General features: G+C 47.9%; 2 protein-coding genes and 1 non-coding gene across 11 annotated transcripts in view; 2 read left to right on the top strand and 1 right to left on the bottom strand.

Moving 5' to 3' along the window:
• ARMC6 (armadillo repeat containing 6) overlaps positions 1-8,427 on the bottom strand; it is a 21,190-nt gene extending 12,763 nt beyond the window's left edge. The window contains exons 1-2 of the mRNA XM_070416496.1: positions 8,116-8,427; positions 344-520 (exon numbers count right to left, since the gene is read on the bottom strand). Of these exons, the coding sequence (XP_070272597.1) occupies positions 344-470 (127 nt within the window). The 5' untranslated portion in view covers positions 471-520; positions 8,116-8,427. The remainder of the gene's footprint in view (positions 1-343; positions 521-8,115) is intronic.
• On the top strand, positions 4,286-4,389 carry LOC139011818 (U6 spliceosomal RNA). Its single transcript, XR_011471651.1, has one exon. It is a non-coding gene; the product is annotated as a U6 spliceosomal RNA (small nuclear RNA).
• SUGP2 (SURP and G-patch domain containing 2) overlaps positions 8,255-16,612 on the top strand; it is a 27,999-nt gene continuing 19,641 nt past the window's right edge. For 6 of the 9 annotated variants that reach the window (XR_011471585.1, XR_011471586.1, XM_070416493.1 and 3 more), the window contains exons 1-3: positions 8,564-8,634; positions 9,963-10,094; positions 14,434-16,038. Coding sequence is in view for 7 of the 9 variants with exons in the window: in XM_070416493.1 (XP_070272594.1) it covers positions 9,974-10,094; positions 14,434-16,038 (1,726 nt within the window). In the remaining 2 variants the exon portion in view is untranslated. Of the gene's footprint in view, positions 8,414-8,563; positions 8,635-9,962; positions 10,095-14,433; positions 16,039-16,612 lie in introns of those variants that run through there. The other 3 variants (XM_070416490.1, XM_070416495.1, XM_070416489.1) reach the window with 3 other exon arrangements.

Here is a 16,612-nt window from a genome sequence, read left to right as displayed (position 1 = left end):
CAAGCCAGGATGTGAGGAGGCAGGTGGCCCTGTTTCTTGGGACCTCCTCAGGAAAAGTCTCTTCACTCAAGTGACAATTAAAATGAGACCCACCTTGAAGTATCCAGCCCTGCAGATGTCTGGGAAAGGCCCAGGCAAGTAGAGGGTAGGTGCCAGGGAGGTGAGAGCAGGTAGCCAGCCTGCCCAGGTCAGAAAATGGAGAGGGTACACAGCCCAGGACTGCCATGTCAGGTGAGGTGGGGCCACAGCAGGACAGCACTCTCACACATTAAGAGCAGTGAACCAGAGGGGACTATCAGACAAAGAGCTGGATCAGCGTTGTGACGGAGCCATATCACCCTACCTTGTGATTCAAACTGCTCCACAGCCTCTTTCACTGCTTCCTCTGGCCCCATCTCAAACTCCTCGATGTTCTCACGAACAGCTGCATCAAAGGTCTCCTGGGTGATGCGCTTGGTAGCCATCTTCATCCCTTCCTCATGGGCTGTAGGCACCCAACAGATGCTCCTGAGCTGAGAAGCTAAGGTGAGAAGAAAGCTTCTTTGAGGGCAGTTGGGAGCCTGGCCACCATTTAAGGAGTATCTACTGGGGCTGCAGCCATACAAACATCTGGAAAAATTTTTACAACCTGGATCACAGCATAGGGTGATATCTCAACACCCCTAGAACTTCTAAAAGTGCAGAATAGGGCAGGTAGTTTACTATCTATCTATATAATAAAAGCCTAAGTACTATTACAGCGGAACAACCAGAATGACCGGTCACTATGATGTGCACTGACCACCAGGGGGCAGACGCTCAATGCTGGAGCTGCCCCCTGGTGGTCAGTGAGCTCCCACAGGGGGAGCGCAGCTCAGCCAGAAGCCAGGCTCACGGCTGGCAAGTGCAGCAGCAGTGGCAAGAGCCTCTCCTGCATCCACGGCAGCGCTAAGGAGCAGGAGCCAAGCAGTTAGGAGCAAGGGGTCCTGGACTGTGAGAGGGATGTCCAACTGCCGACTTAGGCCTGCCCTAAGCCAGCAGGCAGACATCCCCTGAGGGCTGTTGGACTGCAAGAGGGCACAGGCCAGGCTGAGGGACCCCACTCCAGTGCATGAATTTCATGCACCGATCCTCTAGTACTTTATAAGAAAGGGGGAATGTTGCCCTGGCCAGTGTGGCTCAGCTATTTGGAGTGTTGTCCTGAGCACCATAGGGTCACAAGTTAGATTCCACGTCAGGCCATGTACCCAGGTTGCAGGTTCCATCTTGGTCAGCGCCTTCATGTTGGGGAACATACAGGAGGCAACCAATCGATGTTTCTCTCTCTCCTTCTCCCTTCCGCTCTTTCTAAAATCAATAAAAACATGTACTTGGGTGGGTTAAAAAAAAATTTTTTAAGAAAGGGGGAATGTTAATATAATGCATGTCCTTATAACAAAAAATAGTAACAATAAGGGTAAAATAGTGGCTTAATAATATTATATTAAAGGATTATATTATATAAAATAGGCCGAAACTGGTTTGGCTCAGTGGATAGAGCGTCGGCCTGCGGACTCAAGGGTCCCAGGTTCGATTCCGGTCAAGGGCATGTACCTGGGTTGCTGGCACATCCCCAGTGGGAGATGTGCAGGAGGCAGTTGATTGATGTTTCTCTCATCGATGTTTCTAACTCTATATCTCTCTCCCTTCCTCTCTGTAAAAATTCAATAAAATATATTTAAAAAATAAAATAAAATAGTAAAATAGTATTGTCATATATAATTATATATAATAATATAATCGTATATAAGATTATAATGTTATATATTAGAAAATATGCTGGTATAACTATATATTACTTTATTATAATTATGTCTTATATAATCACATAAGGCAATCCTATATAATAAAAGCATAGTATGCAAATTGTCCCCTTGACTGGGAGTTTGACCAAGGGGCGGGGCCAGCCAGGGGAAGGGAAGGAGGCCCTAGAGGTGGCAGGCGGCTGGGGGAAGGGAGAGAGGCCGGGTGGGGGGGAGGGGGGGGGGCGGCGAGGAAGGGAGTACCTAGCTGGCAGCCAGCAGCTGCTAGGGACCCTACCAGTGCACCAATTTCGTGCACTGGGCCTCTAGTATTTTTATAATAATATACTGTTATTATAATAAGATTTTTAAATAAAAATTAATAAAGTAAATAAACAAAGAGGAAGACTAAATAAAAAACTAATAGAAATACTTACTTGAAAAGAGAGGCAGAGAAAAGGGTGCTGAGGACAGGACTAGAAGCTGGATTATTCTCTCTGAACTTACCTTGTCTTACAGGTTTGAATTTGGAACCCATGTAAATGTTTTATGTGGTTAGAAAAAGAAATAAACCAATAAAAATAAAAATAAAAGCAATCCTAAAAAAGCAAGAATAAAATGAAGCCCACAAATCTAAGAGTGTATGTGTGCTGATCAGACCACTTCATGTGATTTTAAAACACAGTGATAAGACCGTACATTCTTATTAGTATACTAGAGGCCTGGTGCACAAAAATTTGTGCACTGGGGGGGGGGGGGGGTCCCCCAGCCCGGCCTGTGCCCTCTCACAGTCTGGAACCCCTCGGGAGATAACAACCTGCTGGCTTAGGCCTGCTCCCGGGTGGCAGAGGGCAGGCCCAATCCCTAAGTGCAGCCCCTGGTCAGGCTCAGAGCAGGGCCGATTGGGGAGTTGGGGCACCGCCCCGTCATGCATAGAGCAGGGCGGATCAGGAGGTTGCAATGCCACTCTCAGGGAAGACTGATTGGGGGGTTGGGCACCGCCCCCTGTTACACTCAAGGCAGGGTCGATGGGGAGGTTGCGGCGCCACCCCCTGTCACGCACAGAGCAGGGCCGATCAGGGGGTTGGGGCGCTGCCCCCTGTCACTCACAGAGCAGGGCCAATCAGGGGGTTGGGGCGCCGCACCCTGTCACACACAGAGCAGGGCCGATCAGGGGGTTGGTGCACTGTACCCTGTCACACACAGAGCCGCAGGGCAATCGGGGGATTGGGGAGCTCCCCCCTATCAGGCACAGAGCAGGGTTGATCAGGGGGTTTGGGCGCTGCCCCCTGTCACGCTGATCCCGGTGCCGGGAGCCTCGCTGCTCCGCTGATCCCAGTGCCGGGAGGCATATTACCCTTTTACTTTATAGAATAGAGGCCTGGTGCATGGGTAGGGGCTGGCTGGTTTGCCCTGAAAGGTGTCCTGGATCAGGGTGGGGGTCCCCACTGGGGTACCTGGCCAGGCTGGCTGAGGGGCTGAGGGCTGTTTTCCCGCTGGCAGTTGACTAAAAGCTCCCAACCGCTCCTTGTTTTCTTTTTTTTTATTCTGGACCAGCTTTAGCTCTGAGGCCTCGCTGCTGAAAACATGGATACAATGTTGCGGTCCGGGGCTGGTTTTGTTTAGCTTCTTATTTGCAACATAGTAATAGTTGCTTAGAGTTGCAGTTGAGAGTCTGGCAAGTGAGGCGGCAGTCCCTGGAGGAAGCAAGCCTCCCTGCTCGCTTCAGTGCATGGCTGCCGGCCGCCATCTTGGCTGACAGTTAATTTGCATAAGGATACGCTGATTAGCCAATGGGAAGGGTAGCGGTCGTACGCCAATTACCATGTTTCTCTTTTATTAGTGTAGATATGCTAAGGATAATATAAAATACAAAAGAAAATCTACATTATTAATGTTATTATGAAACTATTGTAGGTGTAGCAAATAAGTAATAAGGGTTATGTCATTAGGTGCCAGCAAAAAAGAAAAAAGAGCCGAAACCGGTTTGGCTCAGTGGATAGAGCGTCGGCCTGTGGACTGAAAGGTCCCAGGTTCGATTCTGGTCAAGGGCATATACCTTGGTTGCAGGCATATCCCCAGTAGATGTGCAGGAGGCAGCTGATCGATGTTTCTCTCTCATCGATGTTTCTGACTCTCTATCTTTCTCCCTTCCTCTCTGTAAAAAATCAATAAAATATATTTTAAAAAAAGAAAAGAAAGAAGATTCTAAAATAAGAAAATCAAAGAAGTAAAAACTCAGAATTTTTACATTTGAACTGGAAGTATCAATACAAACGTATGATATGTATTCTTTTAAGTAAACAACCCCTCCCCATTTATATAGTTATATCAACAGAAAATGCCTAGAGGAAATGACACCACAGCAGCAATAAGCACTCCAAACACAACTGTGGTCTCAAACTACCATAACCAAGACTCCTGGAGAAATGGCTGATTCCAGTTCTGGACAGGAAATAAGCCAGGGGAACCAGGAGCATCTTTTGAGAGCAGAATGTAAGGAAGCTTCTAAAGAAGTCATGTCAGTGCTCACTTCAGCAGCACATACACTAAAATTGGAATGATACAGAGATTAGCATGGCCCCTGCACAAGGATGACACGCAAATTTGTCAAGCGTTCCATATTTTAAAAAAATAAAATAAAGAAGTCATGGCAAAGGACATGAGAGCAAACCCTAAGTGGCGCCCACTAGCTAAAGATGAGACAAGTGAGCATTAAAAAAAAGTCCAGCCCTGGCCAGTGTGCTCAATGGTTAGAGCATCAGCCTACTCAACAGAGGGTCTCAGATTCAATTCCCTGTCAAGGGTGCGTACCTCTCTCTCACATAAGTGTTTCTCTCTTTCTTTCTCTCCTCACCCCCTCCCTTTCAGTCTATAAAAAATCAATGGAAAAAATACCCTCATTCCTCAGGTGAGGATTAAAAGATAACATTAATAAAATTTTAAAAGCCCAATGGATATCAAAATCAAAATCTGTGCATTCATAATAGCACTAAAACAAACCCAACCCATTCTCCCGTAAACTGGCAAGAATTCAGCATTTATCCTGCTTCCCTCATACAAGTGGGTACCAAGTTATAGAAGATGAAGGAAAGTTCTGCCTTATAACTGAATCTCAGCTAATCGACCAAACAGAACAGATCTAGACAACGATCCCTGAAGGCTGCAAAACTGAGGTGTAAAACTGATGAGGAACCTGACATCAGGTGCACAGTATATGTGTCCACTGCATGATTTCATACCAAAAGAAAAACCTACCACCACCTACCTCCTGCCCAGACAAAATGCACCTGTGACGTCATCCTGCCAAAACCTGACCTGAATCTGACCATGCATCCAGTGGAACTCCGTGCAGTGACAGTGTTATATATCTGTGCAGTCCATGTGGGATTGAACAGTTGAAATGTAGCTAGTGCAACTGAGAAATTGAACGTGTACCTTTACTTACTTGTAATTCATTTTAATGTAAATAGCCTTAGGTGATGCGGGGCTGCCTTACTAAACAGCACAGCTCTAGATCTAACAGTCCCTGATCAAATTCCTCGATTGCCTTAATATGGTCTTTTAAAACAATTTGTTTCTGATCACAGGCCCAATCTAGAATCACACAACACAGAAAGTGTGTTAGGAGGACAAAGATATAGGGGTAGTAGGACAATGGTACTGGATTGTGGCAAAAATCCAAGGGCTCTGTGGAAACAGGCCACCCTAGCCCATGCTCCTTTTTGCAGAGGTGGCACAGGATGTGAATATTCCATCTATGTTTGTGCAGACACACCAGCAGGGAGGAGGACAGGCTCTGGGGCCGGCAGGGGGTAGCACTCAAACCCCAAGCCCTCCACTTAACCTCGTTCTTCAATTCCCTCATGGGTGATACAGGGATAAATGCAGAATCTACCTCATAGGGCTATAGTGAAAATTCAATCAGTTCTTGAAAAGCACTTAGAACAGGATCTGGCACAGAGTAAGAGCTTAATAAATGTTACTTATTAGTCCCTTTCCTTTGTTGCTTAAGAGGTAATGTAGCCAATTTATTTGTGGATGTAGGGAGTGGAAGGGCATCAAACAGCCCACCTTGTTTCCCTCCCTTGCAGATAGTCCCCACTCCTTCTGCCCCAGAACAAGGAGTCTGTTCAGGGGTTGCTGAAGTCAAAAATGAAGGAAAACAATAAGAATTTTCTGTTTTGAGATAAAAACAATAAGGATTTTCTGTTTTGAGATAGTTTCTCAATGGTAAGTCCAGGCTGGTGATGGTGGGGTGTTCCATGGCCAGCTCCAAGGAACCAGAAACTTCCATGATGGTGCCTGCCACTCCTGGCTCTGCCATTTGACATCGCTTCCACCACACTGGCCACGCTTCAGACCCTGCGGTGAGTAGCCACCCTGTCACAAAGGCACAGCTGAGAAAGGGAATGCACACTGCCCTGGCCGGGTAGGTCAGCTGGTTAAAGCATCGTTCTGAGATTAGGGGTTCGATCCCCAGTTAGAGTGCATACAAGAATCAATCAATTAATGCATAAATAAGTGGGACAACAAATTGATGTTTCTCTCTCTCCTTCCTTTCTCTCTAAAATCAATTTTAAAAGGGGTGAGTGGGTGGAGGGAGGATGCATACTTTACAGACAAGGAATCTGAATCTTAGAGAGGGAAGAACCCACCAGAGGTCATACAGGCAAAAAAGGCCTGGCCATCATGCTCTCTATCCTGCCCCATTAACGTCTTTCCTTCACCTGGTCCTCTAGTCTAAGGAACTTCTAATTTAGGAGAGGTACATGAGAATTACATAAATTACCTAAAGTCAAAGTTAAGTCAGGGGCCTCCTACATGTTGTTTGACAGAACTTGGCTGACCAGAGATGCAAGTAGACCACAAGGAGCCTCTGGAACAAAAATATTCCTGCAAAGACTGATTAATATCTACTCACCCATACCTTATCATTTAGCCATACCATAAAAGAAAAACAAACCACAAATATACCTTGTAAAGGTTAAAGTTAATCCCATTTTTCCACTCTTTATTTCCCCATACCAGTAATTTTCCATAGAAACTACAAACATATACTAGTAAGCTCAACCTCTGGAGACAGGTGGGGGTCTCTCTTCCTTCTAAGGAGAGTCCACCACCCTGCCTGTGGAGTAGCTCTTCTTGCTTGTCCTCTCTGCTCAATAAAATTGCTTCCACTCTAACCTCTTGTCTGGCTCGTATCCGGAATTATTTCTTGTGCGAAGCTAAGAACCCCCTTGGCTGGGGTACCCTTTCGGAACTTACCCCTCCGGCATCTCCACCAGCCCTTCCAGGCCGCCTCCCCCTGGGAGCCTTCCCAAGCTACTCAGATAGAGCCTGTGCCCTCTGACCTTGCTCTGCACCCCCCACCCCACCTCACCCCACGAACCTCCCTCTGCCCAGCCCTGAGCTGGGAGATCAGTGTCTGGCTCTGGGACCATCTCTGAGATCCTTCCGGATCTCCTAGGTCCAGCACCAGGCTGGGTGGGGGACAAAAGTCTCAATCTAGAACTAATGAGAAAGATGGTGCCTGAGGATGGTCATCTGAGAGTCACCTGGGGAAAAGCCAGGGCCAAGAGAGGGTCCAAGGTGTTGTGGGGGAAGGAAGAGAAACAGCAAGATCCCACCTGACAGCCAGAGTTCTGCTCAAGAGCATGGTACATGGAAACATCAGAGGCTTTGAATGATGCCTCATCTTCCTCCACCCTTTACACCCACCTTTATTCAGGCACGATCCTTCCCAATGGGTGGCCTGGCCTGCTTCCTCCCAGCCACACCCTGGGCATCTCCACAAAGAGACCACCTTCTTACCTGATCAAAATCCGGCAGTGGTGTCCCAACCCTCTGAAAACAAAACCCAGTGTCTTTACCAGCTCTTTTCCTACCTAGACCTCCTCACCTGTGCCTTCCTGCCTCTTTCTCATTCGTCCCAGCTATCCAAGGGACATCCTCCATAATCACTCTGGTTAGCAGCCCCCATCTCCTTTCGCATCTCTTTTATTATTTGAATTTTATCTCTATCAAGAGCGACATGGTTCATTTATTTATTTGCTTGTACGGTCTAGCCTCCTCCCCAGTGAAACTTAATCTCCATGAAAGCTGGGCCCAATCCGTTTTATTCTTCACCTTTTTCTCACTGTCTAGGACGGAGCCGGGGACGCAGCAGGCACTCCGTACACAGGCCTGAACCCGCGGAGGCCAGGGGAGGGGGCAGTTTTGTCCCCCGGCGGCTTCTGTAAGAGTCATTCCCCAAAACCAAGTGCTCAAGGACTGTCCACCGTCACCAGCCCGACCCTGCGGCGCCCACTCCCCGCCCCGCGCGCGAGGGGTCCCGGCGGCTGCAGTTTCTCACCCTGTCTTCGCGGCCACGTGGGAAAGGTGGGGCTCGCGTCTGTCACCAGCGGCACCGCCTCTGGCCCCTTCTGGCCGCCGTCGGCGCGCAGGCTCACTGGCGCCGCCTCGCCTCGGCCTTCCCCACTAAGCGACCCGCACCCAGATAGGCCCAGGTGACTGCGAGCGCAAGTAACGCCAAAAAGGCAAACAGGTGTGCGGCGGCGGTGTCTTTGCCGCTTTTTCCAGGCCGCTCCCCGTCATCGGCGCCCCCTGCAAGGAAGTTTTTCGCCTTTGGAGCCTCCGCCCTGAAGAAGCAGGTAGCGCGCCGGTACTGGAGGGCGCGGCAGTGGCCACCTGCGCTTGCGCACCAGGGCACGGGGTGGACCTGCGCCTGCGCGGCACGGCGCTGCAGGGACCGTTGGCTCATTTGCATGTCCCCGCCTCGCGCGGCGGCGGCGGCGGCGGCGGGGGCGGTGGCGAAGGTGGTGGCTGAATCTCAGGCATCGGCGGGGGCGACTCCGCACTCGGTGGGCTCGGGGTGAGGCCCGGCCCCGCGCGTTGTCGGTGGGTGGGCCCCGGGGTCTGGGGGCTCGGGCTCGGCCCCAAGCGGGCCCCGTGTCCCCGCGATTGCGCCGCGGGCTCGGCCCTCGGGCTGCACGACGGCCGCGTCCCGGACGGGTCGGCCTGGTGGGGCGGTCTGCGGCCTCTGGGGCCCGAGGCCCCCTTTTCTTCGTCCTCGGAGGCCGGGAGCAGGCGGACCGCACCCGAAGGGGTTCATTCGTTTCCTCGCTCATTCATTCCACCCGAGCCCGAAGCGGCCTTTCGCGTGAGGCGATCACGGAGGCAGGGCGCTGTCTACGGCCCTTTGCCATTTTTAACGGGTCCAGTCTCTGCAGCAACCCCTATCATTGGCTGCCCATTCCATAGATGGTCAAATCGGAGGTATAGAAAGGTTAGGTCGCTTGATTTGGTCCCGGGCCAGGCGGCCCGAAGACCCTTCCCTTCGCCAGTAGGAGAACAAGGGGCGCCCTAGGAAAAAGGACTAAAGGATGGAAAAGGAGGCGATGGTTACAAGGAAGACTTGCAAGGCAGGCGCAGGCGTGGGTCTTGGGTTGTAGGTTTCAAGTTGGAAGGGATGTTTTGGTGGTTAAGGGCGGGCCACCCCGGGATTCTTCCGTGTTGCTTCTTGGCCTTTTTCTATTTAGTCTTCAGGCTTTGTCCCCACTACTAGTGTTGTTTGCCAGGTTGCAGCCCTGGATGGTTGACCTTGGGTGAGTCACTTAGCTCAAGGCTCCCCTTTCCTCTTCTGTTTGATGTCATTCATAACAGGACCCACTTCATTGGGTTGTTGCAAGTAAATGAGGTCATGGGAGTTCCTGCCCTACAACTGTCACCAGCTCATTGTTACTAGTCAGGGATTCCTGGAGGGTCGTTGGCTCTTAGAGCCTCTTGGCTCTGTTTGGAAAACGGGAACAGCCACATCTTTCCTAACTGCCATGTGAGAGGGCTATGCCCCCACTCCCCTGCACTGTTACCTTCAGTTATGCGTGTTGCTTCTCGCAGTCCTCCAGCAACCCCAGGAGATGAGGACTTTTCTCATAGAGCTTTCCAAGGATTCTGAGGAAATGGTCTTAGAGAAACAAAATCACTTGTCCAAGATCACCATGCTTGTCTTGCTCCTTTTCAGTCAACACCCACCTGTGAGCTTCCTGAGAGCAGAGGCCCCTAGAAATAATCCGACCTCTCTCTGAAGTACCTTGCTGGATTATGGGTTACTGCCTCCTTACTTTGAAGATTAGGTGAACTAGAGAGCCGGCTCTCTGAGCATTCGTTGTCATTCTTAGTGTCTGTTTTTCTCTACTACAGGTCAGAGAAACATGGCTACAAGGCGAATGGCACAGGAGACTTTTGATGCCGTGCTACAAGAAAAAGCTAACAGATATCACATGGACCCCAGTGGTGAAGCCGTAGGTGAAGCTCTCCAATTTAAAGCTCAAGGTAAATTAAAGTGCTTGATTGGGAACCGAGGGAGGCGGGTAATGAGGCATTTAGGGTCAGAGCAGGAGGATTTCAATCCCTATATTCCTATTTGTTAAGGGGAAATGAAGTTTTCTCTGGATCTGCATGTTAAATCACTATATAGAAGAAGGTATTATCATTCCCCAGAAAGCCTCCCTCACCTAAAGAAAGGTTGTTGAATCAATCTTCTGGCTCCATCCCCACCACCAGTTCTGGCTTGGATTTCTTCAATAATCTCCTACTGAACAGTCTCTCAGCTTCTGGCTTCATTCCTCTCAAATCTTCCCTGACTACAGATCTATTCATGCCACCCTTGCTGGGCCAAGGCCCTGCTTGGACTCTCAGGGCTTCCCACTTTGGGGTTACACCCTCAGATAAGTGCAGGAGCAGGGAGGTAACAGTGATGTGTGCAAGACTGAAGGGTGGGGCAAGGGGTTGTGGAGCTGCTGAGCATAGGCCCTGCCTGAAAATGTTTCCCTTTGGGAAATTTTGAAACACCATGCCAGCAGAATCAAAAACGGTGCCCACACAGATTACAGGATGCCGTGGAGGTCCCTCACTACCACGCACAAGGTTCCCAACCCTTACTCTTTGCCTTGGGCTTTGTGTTTCAGTGATACTGTGCCACCTCTCTGTGCTTTGAATCCCTCCTCATCCCAGCTCTGCCTGGTTGATTCCCTCCAGCATGCCTTCCTCAGGAAGCCCCAGCAGGACTTGAGGTTGATTTGGTTGCTGTTCCCGGCCCCAAATACACTGTGTGCTCACTCCTCTGTTATGGGCTCGCCTCCTTCAGGCCTCATCGCTGGGCCTGTGCTGTTGCTGCTGCACCAGCCCCTGAGCTAGCCTTGGCATGGAGGAGGGTTAGCATTGGTTGAGTGAGTCTTAAGTGCTTGCAGGAGGGATAACTGTTGTTACATGCTTTGGACCTGGAGAAACCAATTGATGGAGTTTTCAAAATTATATGAGTAGTGCACAGAAACATAGCTGTTATCAAAGATTGGAAGACTTGAGAAATGGCTAAGAGTAACATGTAAAAGTCTTTTTAGCTCCTTTCTTAACTATATTTGCAGTAGTCTGTGCATCCTTCAATTTTTTTAGCAATATGTAATCCAGAATACTTATGTGTTTATATATATACACACAGAGACATATACCTATATGTACTTATATATACATGTCTATGTATATAGGGTGCCCCCAATATATACACACACTTTGTATAATTATAAAGGCAGTGTTTATTAAAATACATTTCATTTTTGAAATTGAGCTATCAGCTGATTTTGTCAGATTTATGTCTCTATACATTTTTGGGGGACACACTGTATATAGAGACATAAATCTTGGTATCTTTATCTAGAGACTCAAACACCAATACATACATTGTTACCTCAAGAAAGTTTGGGGAGCCCTAGCTGGTTTAGCTCAATGGATAGAGCGTCAGCCTGTGGACTGAAGGGTCCTGGGTTCGATTCCCAGTCAAGGGCACATGCCCGGGTTGCAAGCTTGATCCCCAGTAGGGGGTGTGCAGGAGGCAGCCAACCCATGATTCTCTCTCATTATAGATATTTCTTTCTCTCTCTCTCTCTCTCTCTCTCTCTCTTTCTCGCCCTCTCCCTCTCCCTTCCATTCTGAAATCAATAAAAATATATTTAAAAAATAAATTAAAAAAAGAAAGTTTGGGGAGGGGTGAACTAGTAACCAAGCAGGTTGCTAGATGGTTCTGGAACCATCTCTTTGTCACAGAGCTGCATGGTTCATCAGTTGGACTTTCTCTGTCCCTGTTCTACTCTGCATTTTTTCAATGCCTTAGTTTACAAGGCATCAGAAAATCCTGTTGTACAGAAACCAGCCACCACTCTACCTCTAATGCTACCTCCCTCACCACATCATCAGTAGTCATTAATACCTAGATCATCCCAGTGGACTCCTTGCTGGAACATCGACATTCACTTTCTTCCCTTTTGGTCTATTGCCTTCACAGTAGCCCGTGAGATCATTCCTTTGCTCTGAGCCCCTCTGTGACTTTCCATCTTACTCAGACTATTCCAGCATCCCTTTGAGGGCCAGGCTTGATCTTGTATCTTCCTTCCATCTGTATCTCCCTAAATTTGCTGCATGTTAGAATCATCTGGGGACCTTTTAAAAACCCTGATGTCCAGGTCACACCCCAATGCTAGTTAGTTAATTAAATCAGGATGCGTGAGGGTCCCAAAGGGACTCCAATATGCAACAGAGTTTAGGAACTTCCTTCTTACCACTTTACCCTTCGTTCTCTCTGGTATATTCATTCCCTGCTGGTCATACATCAGGGATTTGTCCCTATACTCCCTCTGCCTAGAAGGCTTCCCCACAGTGTGGTCCCTCATGCCAAGCCTCCCCGGTATATTGTTAACTTCAGTGCCTAAAGCAGTGCCCACACACAGTAGGTGCTCGGTAAGTATTGCTGACCAAATAAACTTGGATTTCTATAAAGATGTGGCTTCCTTTGGTTTCACCCCATTACTACCTCATGGCATCTCTCTCTCCCTTTTCTTTTCATTTGACTTTTGACTAGGTAATAGATTCTGATTTAAAAGTTAGAAAGAGATGCCGAAACCAGCTTGGCTCAGTGGATAGAGCGTCGGCCTGCGGACTGAAGGGTCCCGGGTTCGATTCCGGTCAAGGGCATGTACCTGGGTTGCGGGCACATCCCCAGTGGGAGATGTGCAGGAGGCAGCTAATCGATGTTTCTCTCTCATCGATGTTTCTAACTCTCTATCTCTCTCCCTTCCTCTCTGTAAAAAATCAATAAAATATAAAAAAAAAAAAAAAAAGTTAGAAAGAGCCTGGCCAGCGTGGCTCAGTGGTTGAGCGTTGACCTATGAACCAGGAGGTCACGGTTCAATTCCCGGTCAGGGCACATGCCCAGGTTGCAGTCTCGATTCCTGGTGTAGGGCATGCAGGAGGCAGCCAATCAATGATTCTCTCTCATCATTAATGTTTCTTTCTCTCCCTCTCCCTTTCTCTCTGAAATCAGTAAACATTTTTTTTTTAAAAAGTTAGAAAGGCACTCTGTACAAAGTCTCCCTGAGGCTCATAGTTTGCTTATGTTGCTACCTTCTTAGAGAGTTTCTTTGTACATGAATAAGCAAATGCAAATATAGGTTCCTATTTTCCTCATTTCTACACGGAGGGGAGAACAAAATCACATATTATTCAGTTCCCATTGTGGCCTCTCTTGATGGCTTGTTTAGCTTCTGCCTTTTATCTGCTTTAGTCTCTGTTTTTTTCAGAGGATTCATTGGCCCAGTGGACCTTTTAGAGGGAGTATATCAGCCAGCTTTGGGTCATATGCTCAGCTTGTGGCCCAGTCTGCTGTAGTGGGTAGTGTCAGACGTGGCTTTTGCCTCAGTGGCAGTATGGGCCGAGAGTTCCTGCTAGAAGGCAAGGAGGGTGGCAACCTCTAAAAAAACTGTGTGCTTCATGATAGAGGTAGAAATACACAAGTGTCCCGGTTACAGTAAAAAAAGAAAAAGAAAATCCAGATTGCCCTAGCTGGTTTGGCTCAGTGGATAGAGTATCAGCCTGTGGACTGGTCAAGGGCACATGCCTGGGTTGCAGACTCCATCCCCAGTAGGGGGTGTGCAGGAGGCAACCAATCAGTGATTCTCTCTCATCATTGATGTTTCTATTTCTCTCTCCCTCTTCCTTCCTCTCCGAAATCAATAAAAATATATTTTTTAAAAATCCAGGTTATTTGAGGGCCAGACCCCCTTCCCTGAGTATAAAAAAGGGCTTATAAACCAGATGACTGCTGAGCAAGGGTAGGAGTTCTAAGTGATTAAGGGGTACTGCTACCCAGCCTTGATGCAGTATCATCAGGATAGATGCAGGCCCAGTGCTTGTAGGTCTCTTTTTGAATAAAAAGTAGTAATTCCAGGTTTAAGGAAAACCACACACATTTTAAATAATGGCAACAAATAGGAATTTTTAAAATGCTCTCAGGCAGCCCTGACTGGTTTGGCTCAGTGGATAGAGCATCGGCCTGCAGACTGAGGGGTCTCAGGTTCGATTCCGGTCAGGGGCATGTACCTTGGTTGCGGGTACATCCCCAGTAGGGGGTGTGCAGGAGGCAGCTGATCGATGCTTCTCTCTCATCGATGTTTCTCATTCTATCCCTCTCCCTTCCTCTCTGTAAAAAATCAATAAAATATATATTTTTTAAAAATGCACTCAGGCAGATAAAGCACTCCAGCTGTTTGGTAGTCTATGGACTGTCCATTTGTACCTTCTGGTCTAAAGTACCTTTGTGTTTCCTTTGGATTGTTTATTTCAGATCTTATAAGGACACTGCCAAGAGTCAGAGCAGATATGTATGATGACATTCACAGTGACAGCAGATACACTCTGGGCGGATCTGTGGCTCACTCTCGAGATGCTGGGAGAGAAGGCCTGAGAGGTGATGTATTTCCAGGACCTTCCTTCAGGTCAAACAACCCTTCTGTAAATGAAGACAACTACTTTCGCAAAGAATGTGGCCGGGATCTGGAATTTCCCCACCCTGATTCCCGAGATCAGGTCTTTGGCCACCGGAAATTGGGCCATTTCCGTTCTCCAGACTGGAAATTTACACTCCGTGGCTCTTGGGAACAAGACCTTGGCCACCCAGTTTCTCAAGAATCGTCTTGGTCACAGGAGTATAATTTTGGTCCTTCTGCACTACTGGGAGACTTCGGGTCCTCCAGGCTGATCGAGAAAGAGTGTTTGGAGAAAGAGAGTCGGGATTATGACGTGGACCGTCCAGGGGAGGCAGACTCTGTGCTCAGGGCCAGTGGCCAAGTCCAGGGCAGAGGCCGAGGTCTGAACATCGTTGATCAGGAGGGTGCCCTCCTAGGAAAGGGGGAGTCTCAGGGCCTGCTTGCACCTAAAGGGGGGGTTGGGAAACTTGTCACACTGAGGAACGTGAGCACAAAAAAAGTACCCACTATAAACCGTATCACTCCCAAAACTCAGGGCACTAACCAAATCCAGAAAACCACCCCAAGTTCTGATGTGACCCTAGGTGCAAACCCAGGGACAGAAGATATCCAGTTCCCCCCTCAGAAGATCCCTCTGGGGCTCAATCTAAAGGACATTCGTCTCCCAAGAAGAAAGATGAGTTTTGACCTCATAGATAAGTCTGATGTTTTTTCAAGATTTGGGATAGAAATAATCAAATGGGCAGGATTTCACACCATAAAAGATGATGTTAAATTTTCCCAGCTTTTCCAGACTCTCTTTGAACTTGAAACTGAAACCTGTGCTAAAATGCTTGCCTCATTTAAATGCTCCTTAAAACCAGAGCACAGAGATTTTTGCTTTTTTACTATCAAATTTTTAAAACACTCTGCTTTGAAAACACCCAGAGTTGATAATGAGTTTTTAAACATGCTTTTAGACAAAGGTGCTGTGAAGACCAAAAATTGCTTTTTCGAAATCATAAAGCCCTTCGACAAGTACATAATGAGGCTTCAAGACCGGCTTCTAAAGAGTGTCACGCCCCTGCTCATGGCCTGCAATGCCTACGAGCTGAGTGTCAAAATGAAGACCCTTAGTAACCCCCTGGACTTGGCCGTTGCCCTAGAGACCACCAATTCTCTCTGCCGGAAGTCTTTAGCCCTTTTGGGACAGACATTCTCCTTGGCCTCTTCTTTCCGGCAAGAGAAAATCTTAGAAGCTGTCGGCCTCCAAGATATAGCTCCCTCTCCTGCCGCATTTCCCAACTTTGAAGACTCCACTCTGTTTGGGAGAGAGTACATAGATCATCTGAAGGCCTGGCTGGTCAGCAGTGGGTGTCCACTCCAGGTCAAGAAAGCCGAACCTACGCCAACTCAAGATGAGAAAATGGTTCCTCCTACCAAACCTGAAGTTCAGGCCAGAGCTCTGAGTGGTTTAAGCGATGGTAAGGGAAGCAGCAAATGTTTCTATTTGTTGTGATTTGTTTCTTTTTCATGGGTGTTGTTTTTTGTATGGGGGTTTTGGTTTTTTTGTAATCCTCATCCGAGGATATTTTTCCATTGATTTTTATTTATTTATTTATTTATTTATTTTATTTTTTTTTTGCTAAAAGTATTACAAAGGGTATTACATAAGTGCCCTTTTTATCCCCCCCACCCTTGACAAACCCCTGCCCTCCCTTACCCCCCAGTATCTTATGTCCATTAATTATGCTTATATAGATGCATACAAGTCCTTCGGTTGATCTCTTACTCCCCTCCCTCCTGTCCCCCAATCCTCCCTGGCCTTCCCACTGCAGTTGGACAATCAGTTTGAGGCAGCTCTGCCTCTGTATCTATTATTGTTCAAAAGTTTGTAATGGTCTTTATTATCCATGAATGAGTGAGATCATGTGGTGTTTTCCTTCATTGACTGGCTTCTTTCACTTAGCATAATGCTCTCCAGTTCCATCCATGCTGTTGCAAATGATATGCGTTCCTTCTTTTTTACAGCAGCATAGTATTCCATCGTGTAGATGT

This window comes from Myotis yumanensis, unplaced genomic scaffold (assembly GCF_028538775.1).
Source record: "Myotis yumanensis isolate MYYU_CA2020_CCGP unplaced genomic scaffold, mMyoYum1.0.hap1 SCAF_5, whole genome shotgun sequence".
Taxonomy (NCBI): Eukaryota; Metazoa; Chordata; class Mammalia; order Chiroptera; family Vespertilionidae; genus Myotis; species Myotis yumanensis.
The sequence above is the reverse complement of the archived record's forward strand: the minus strand, read 5'-3'. Positions and strand labels throughout refer to the sequence as shown.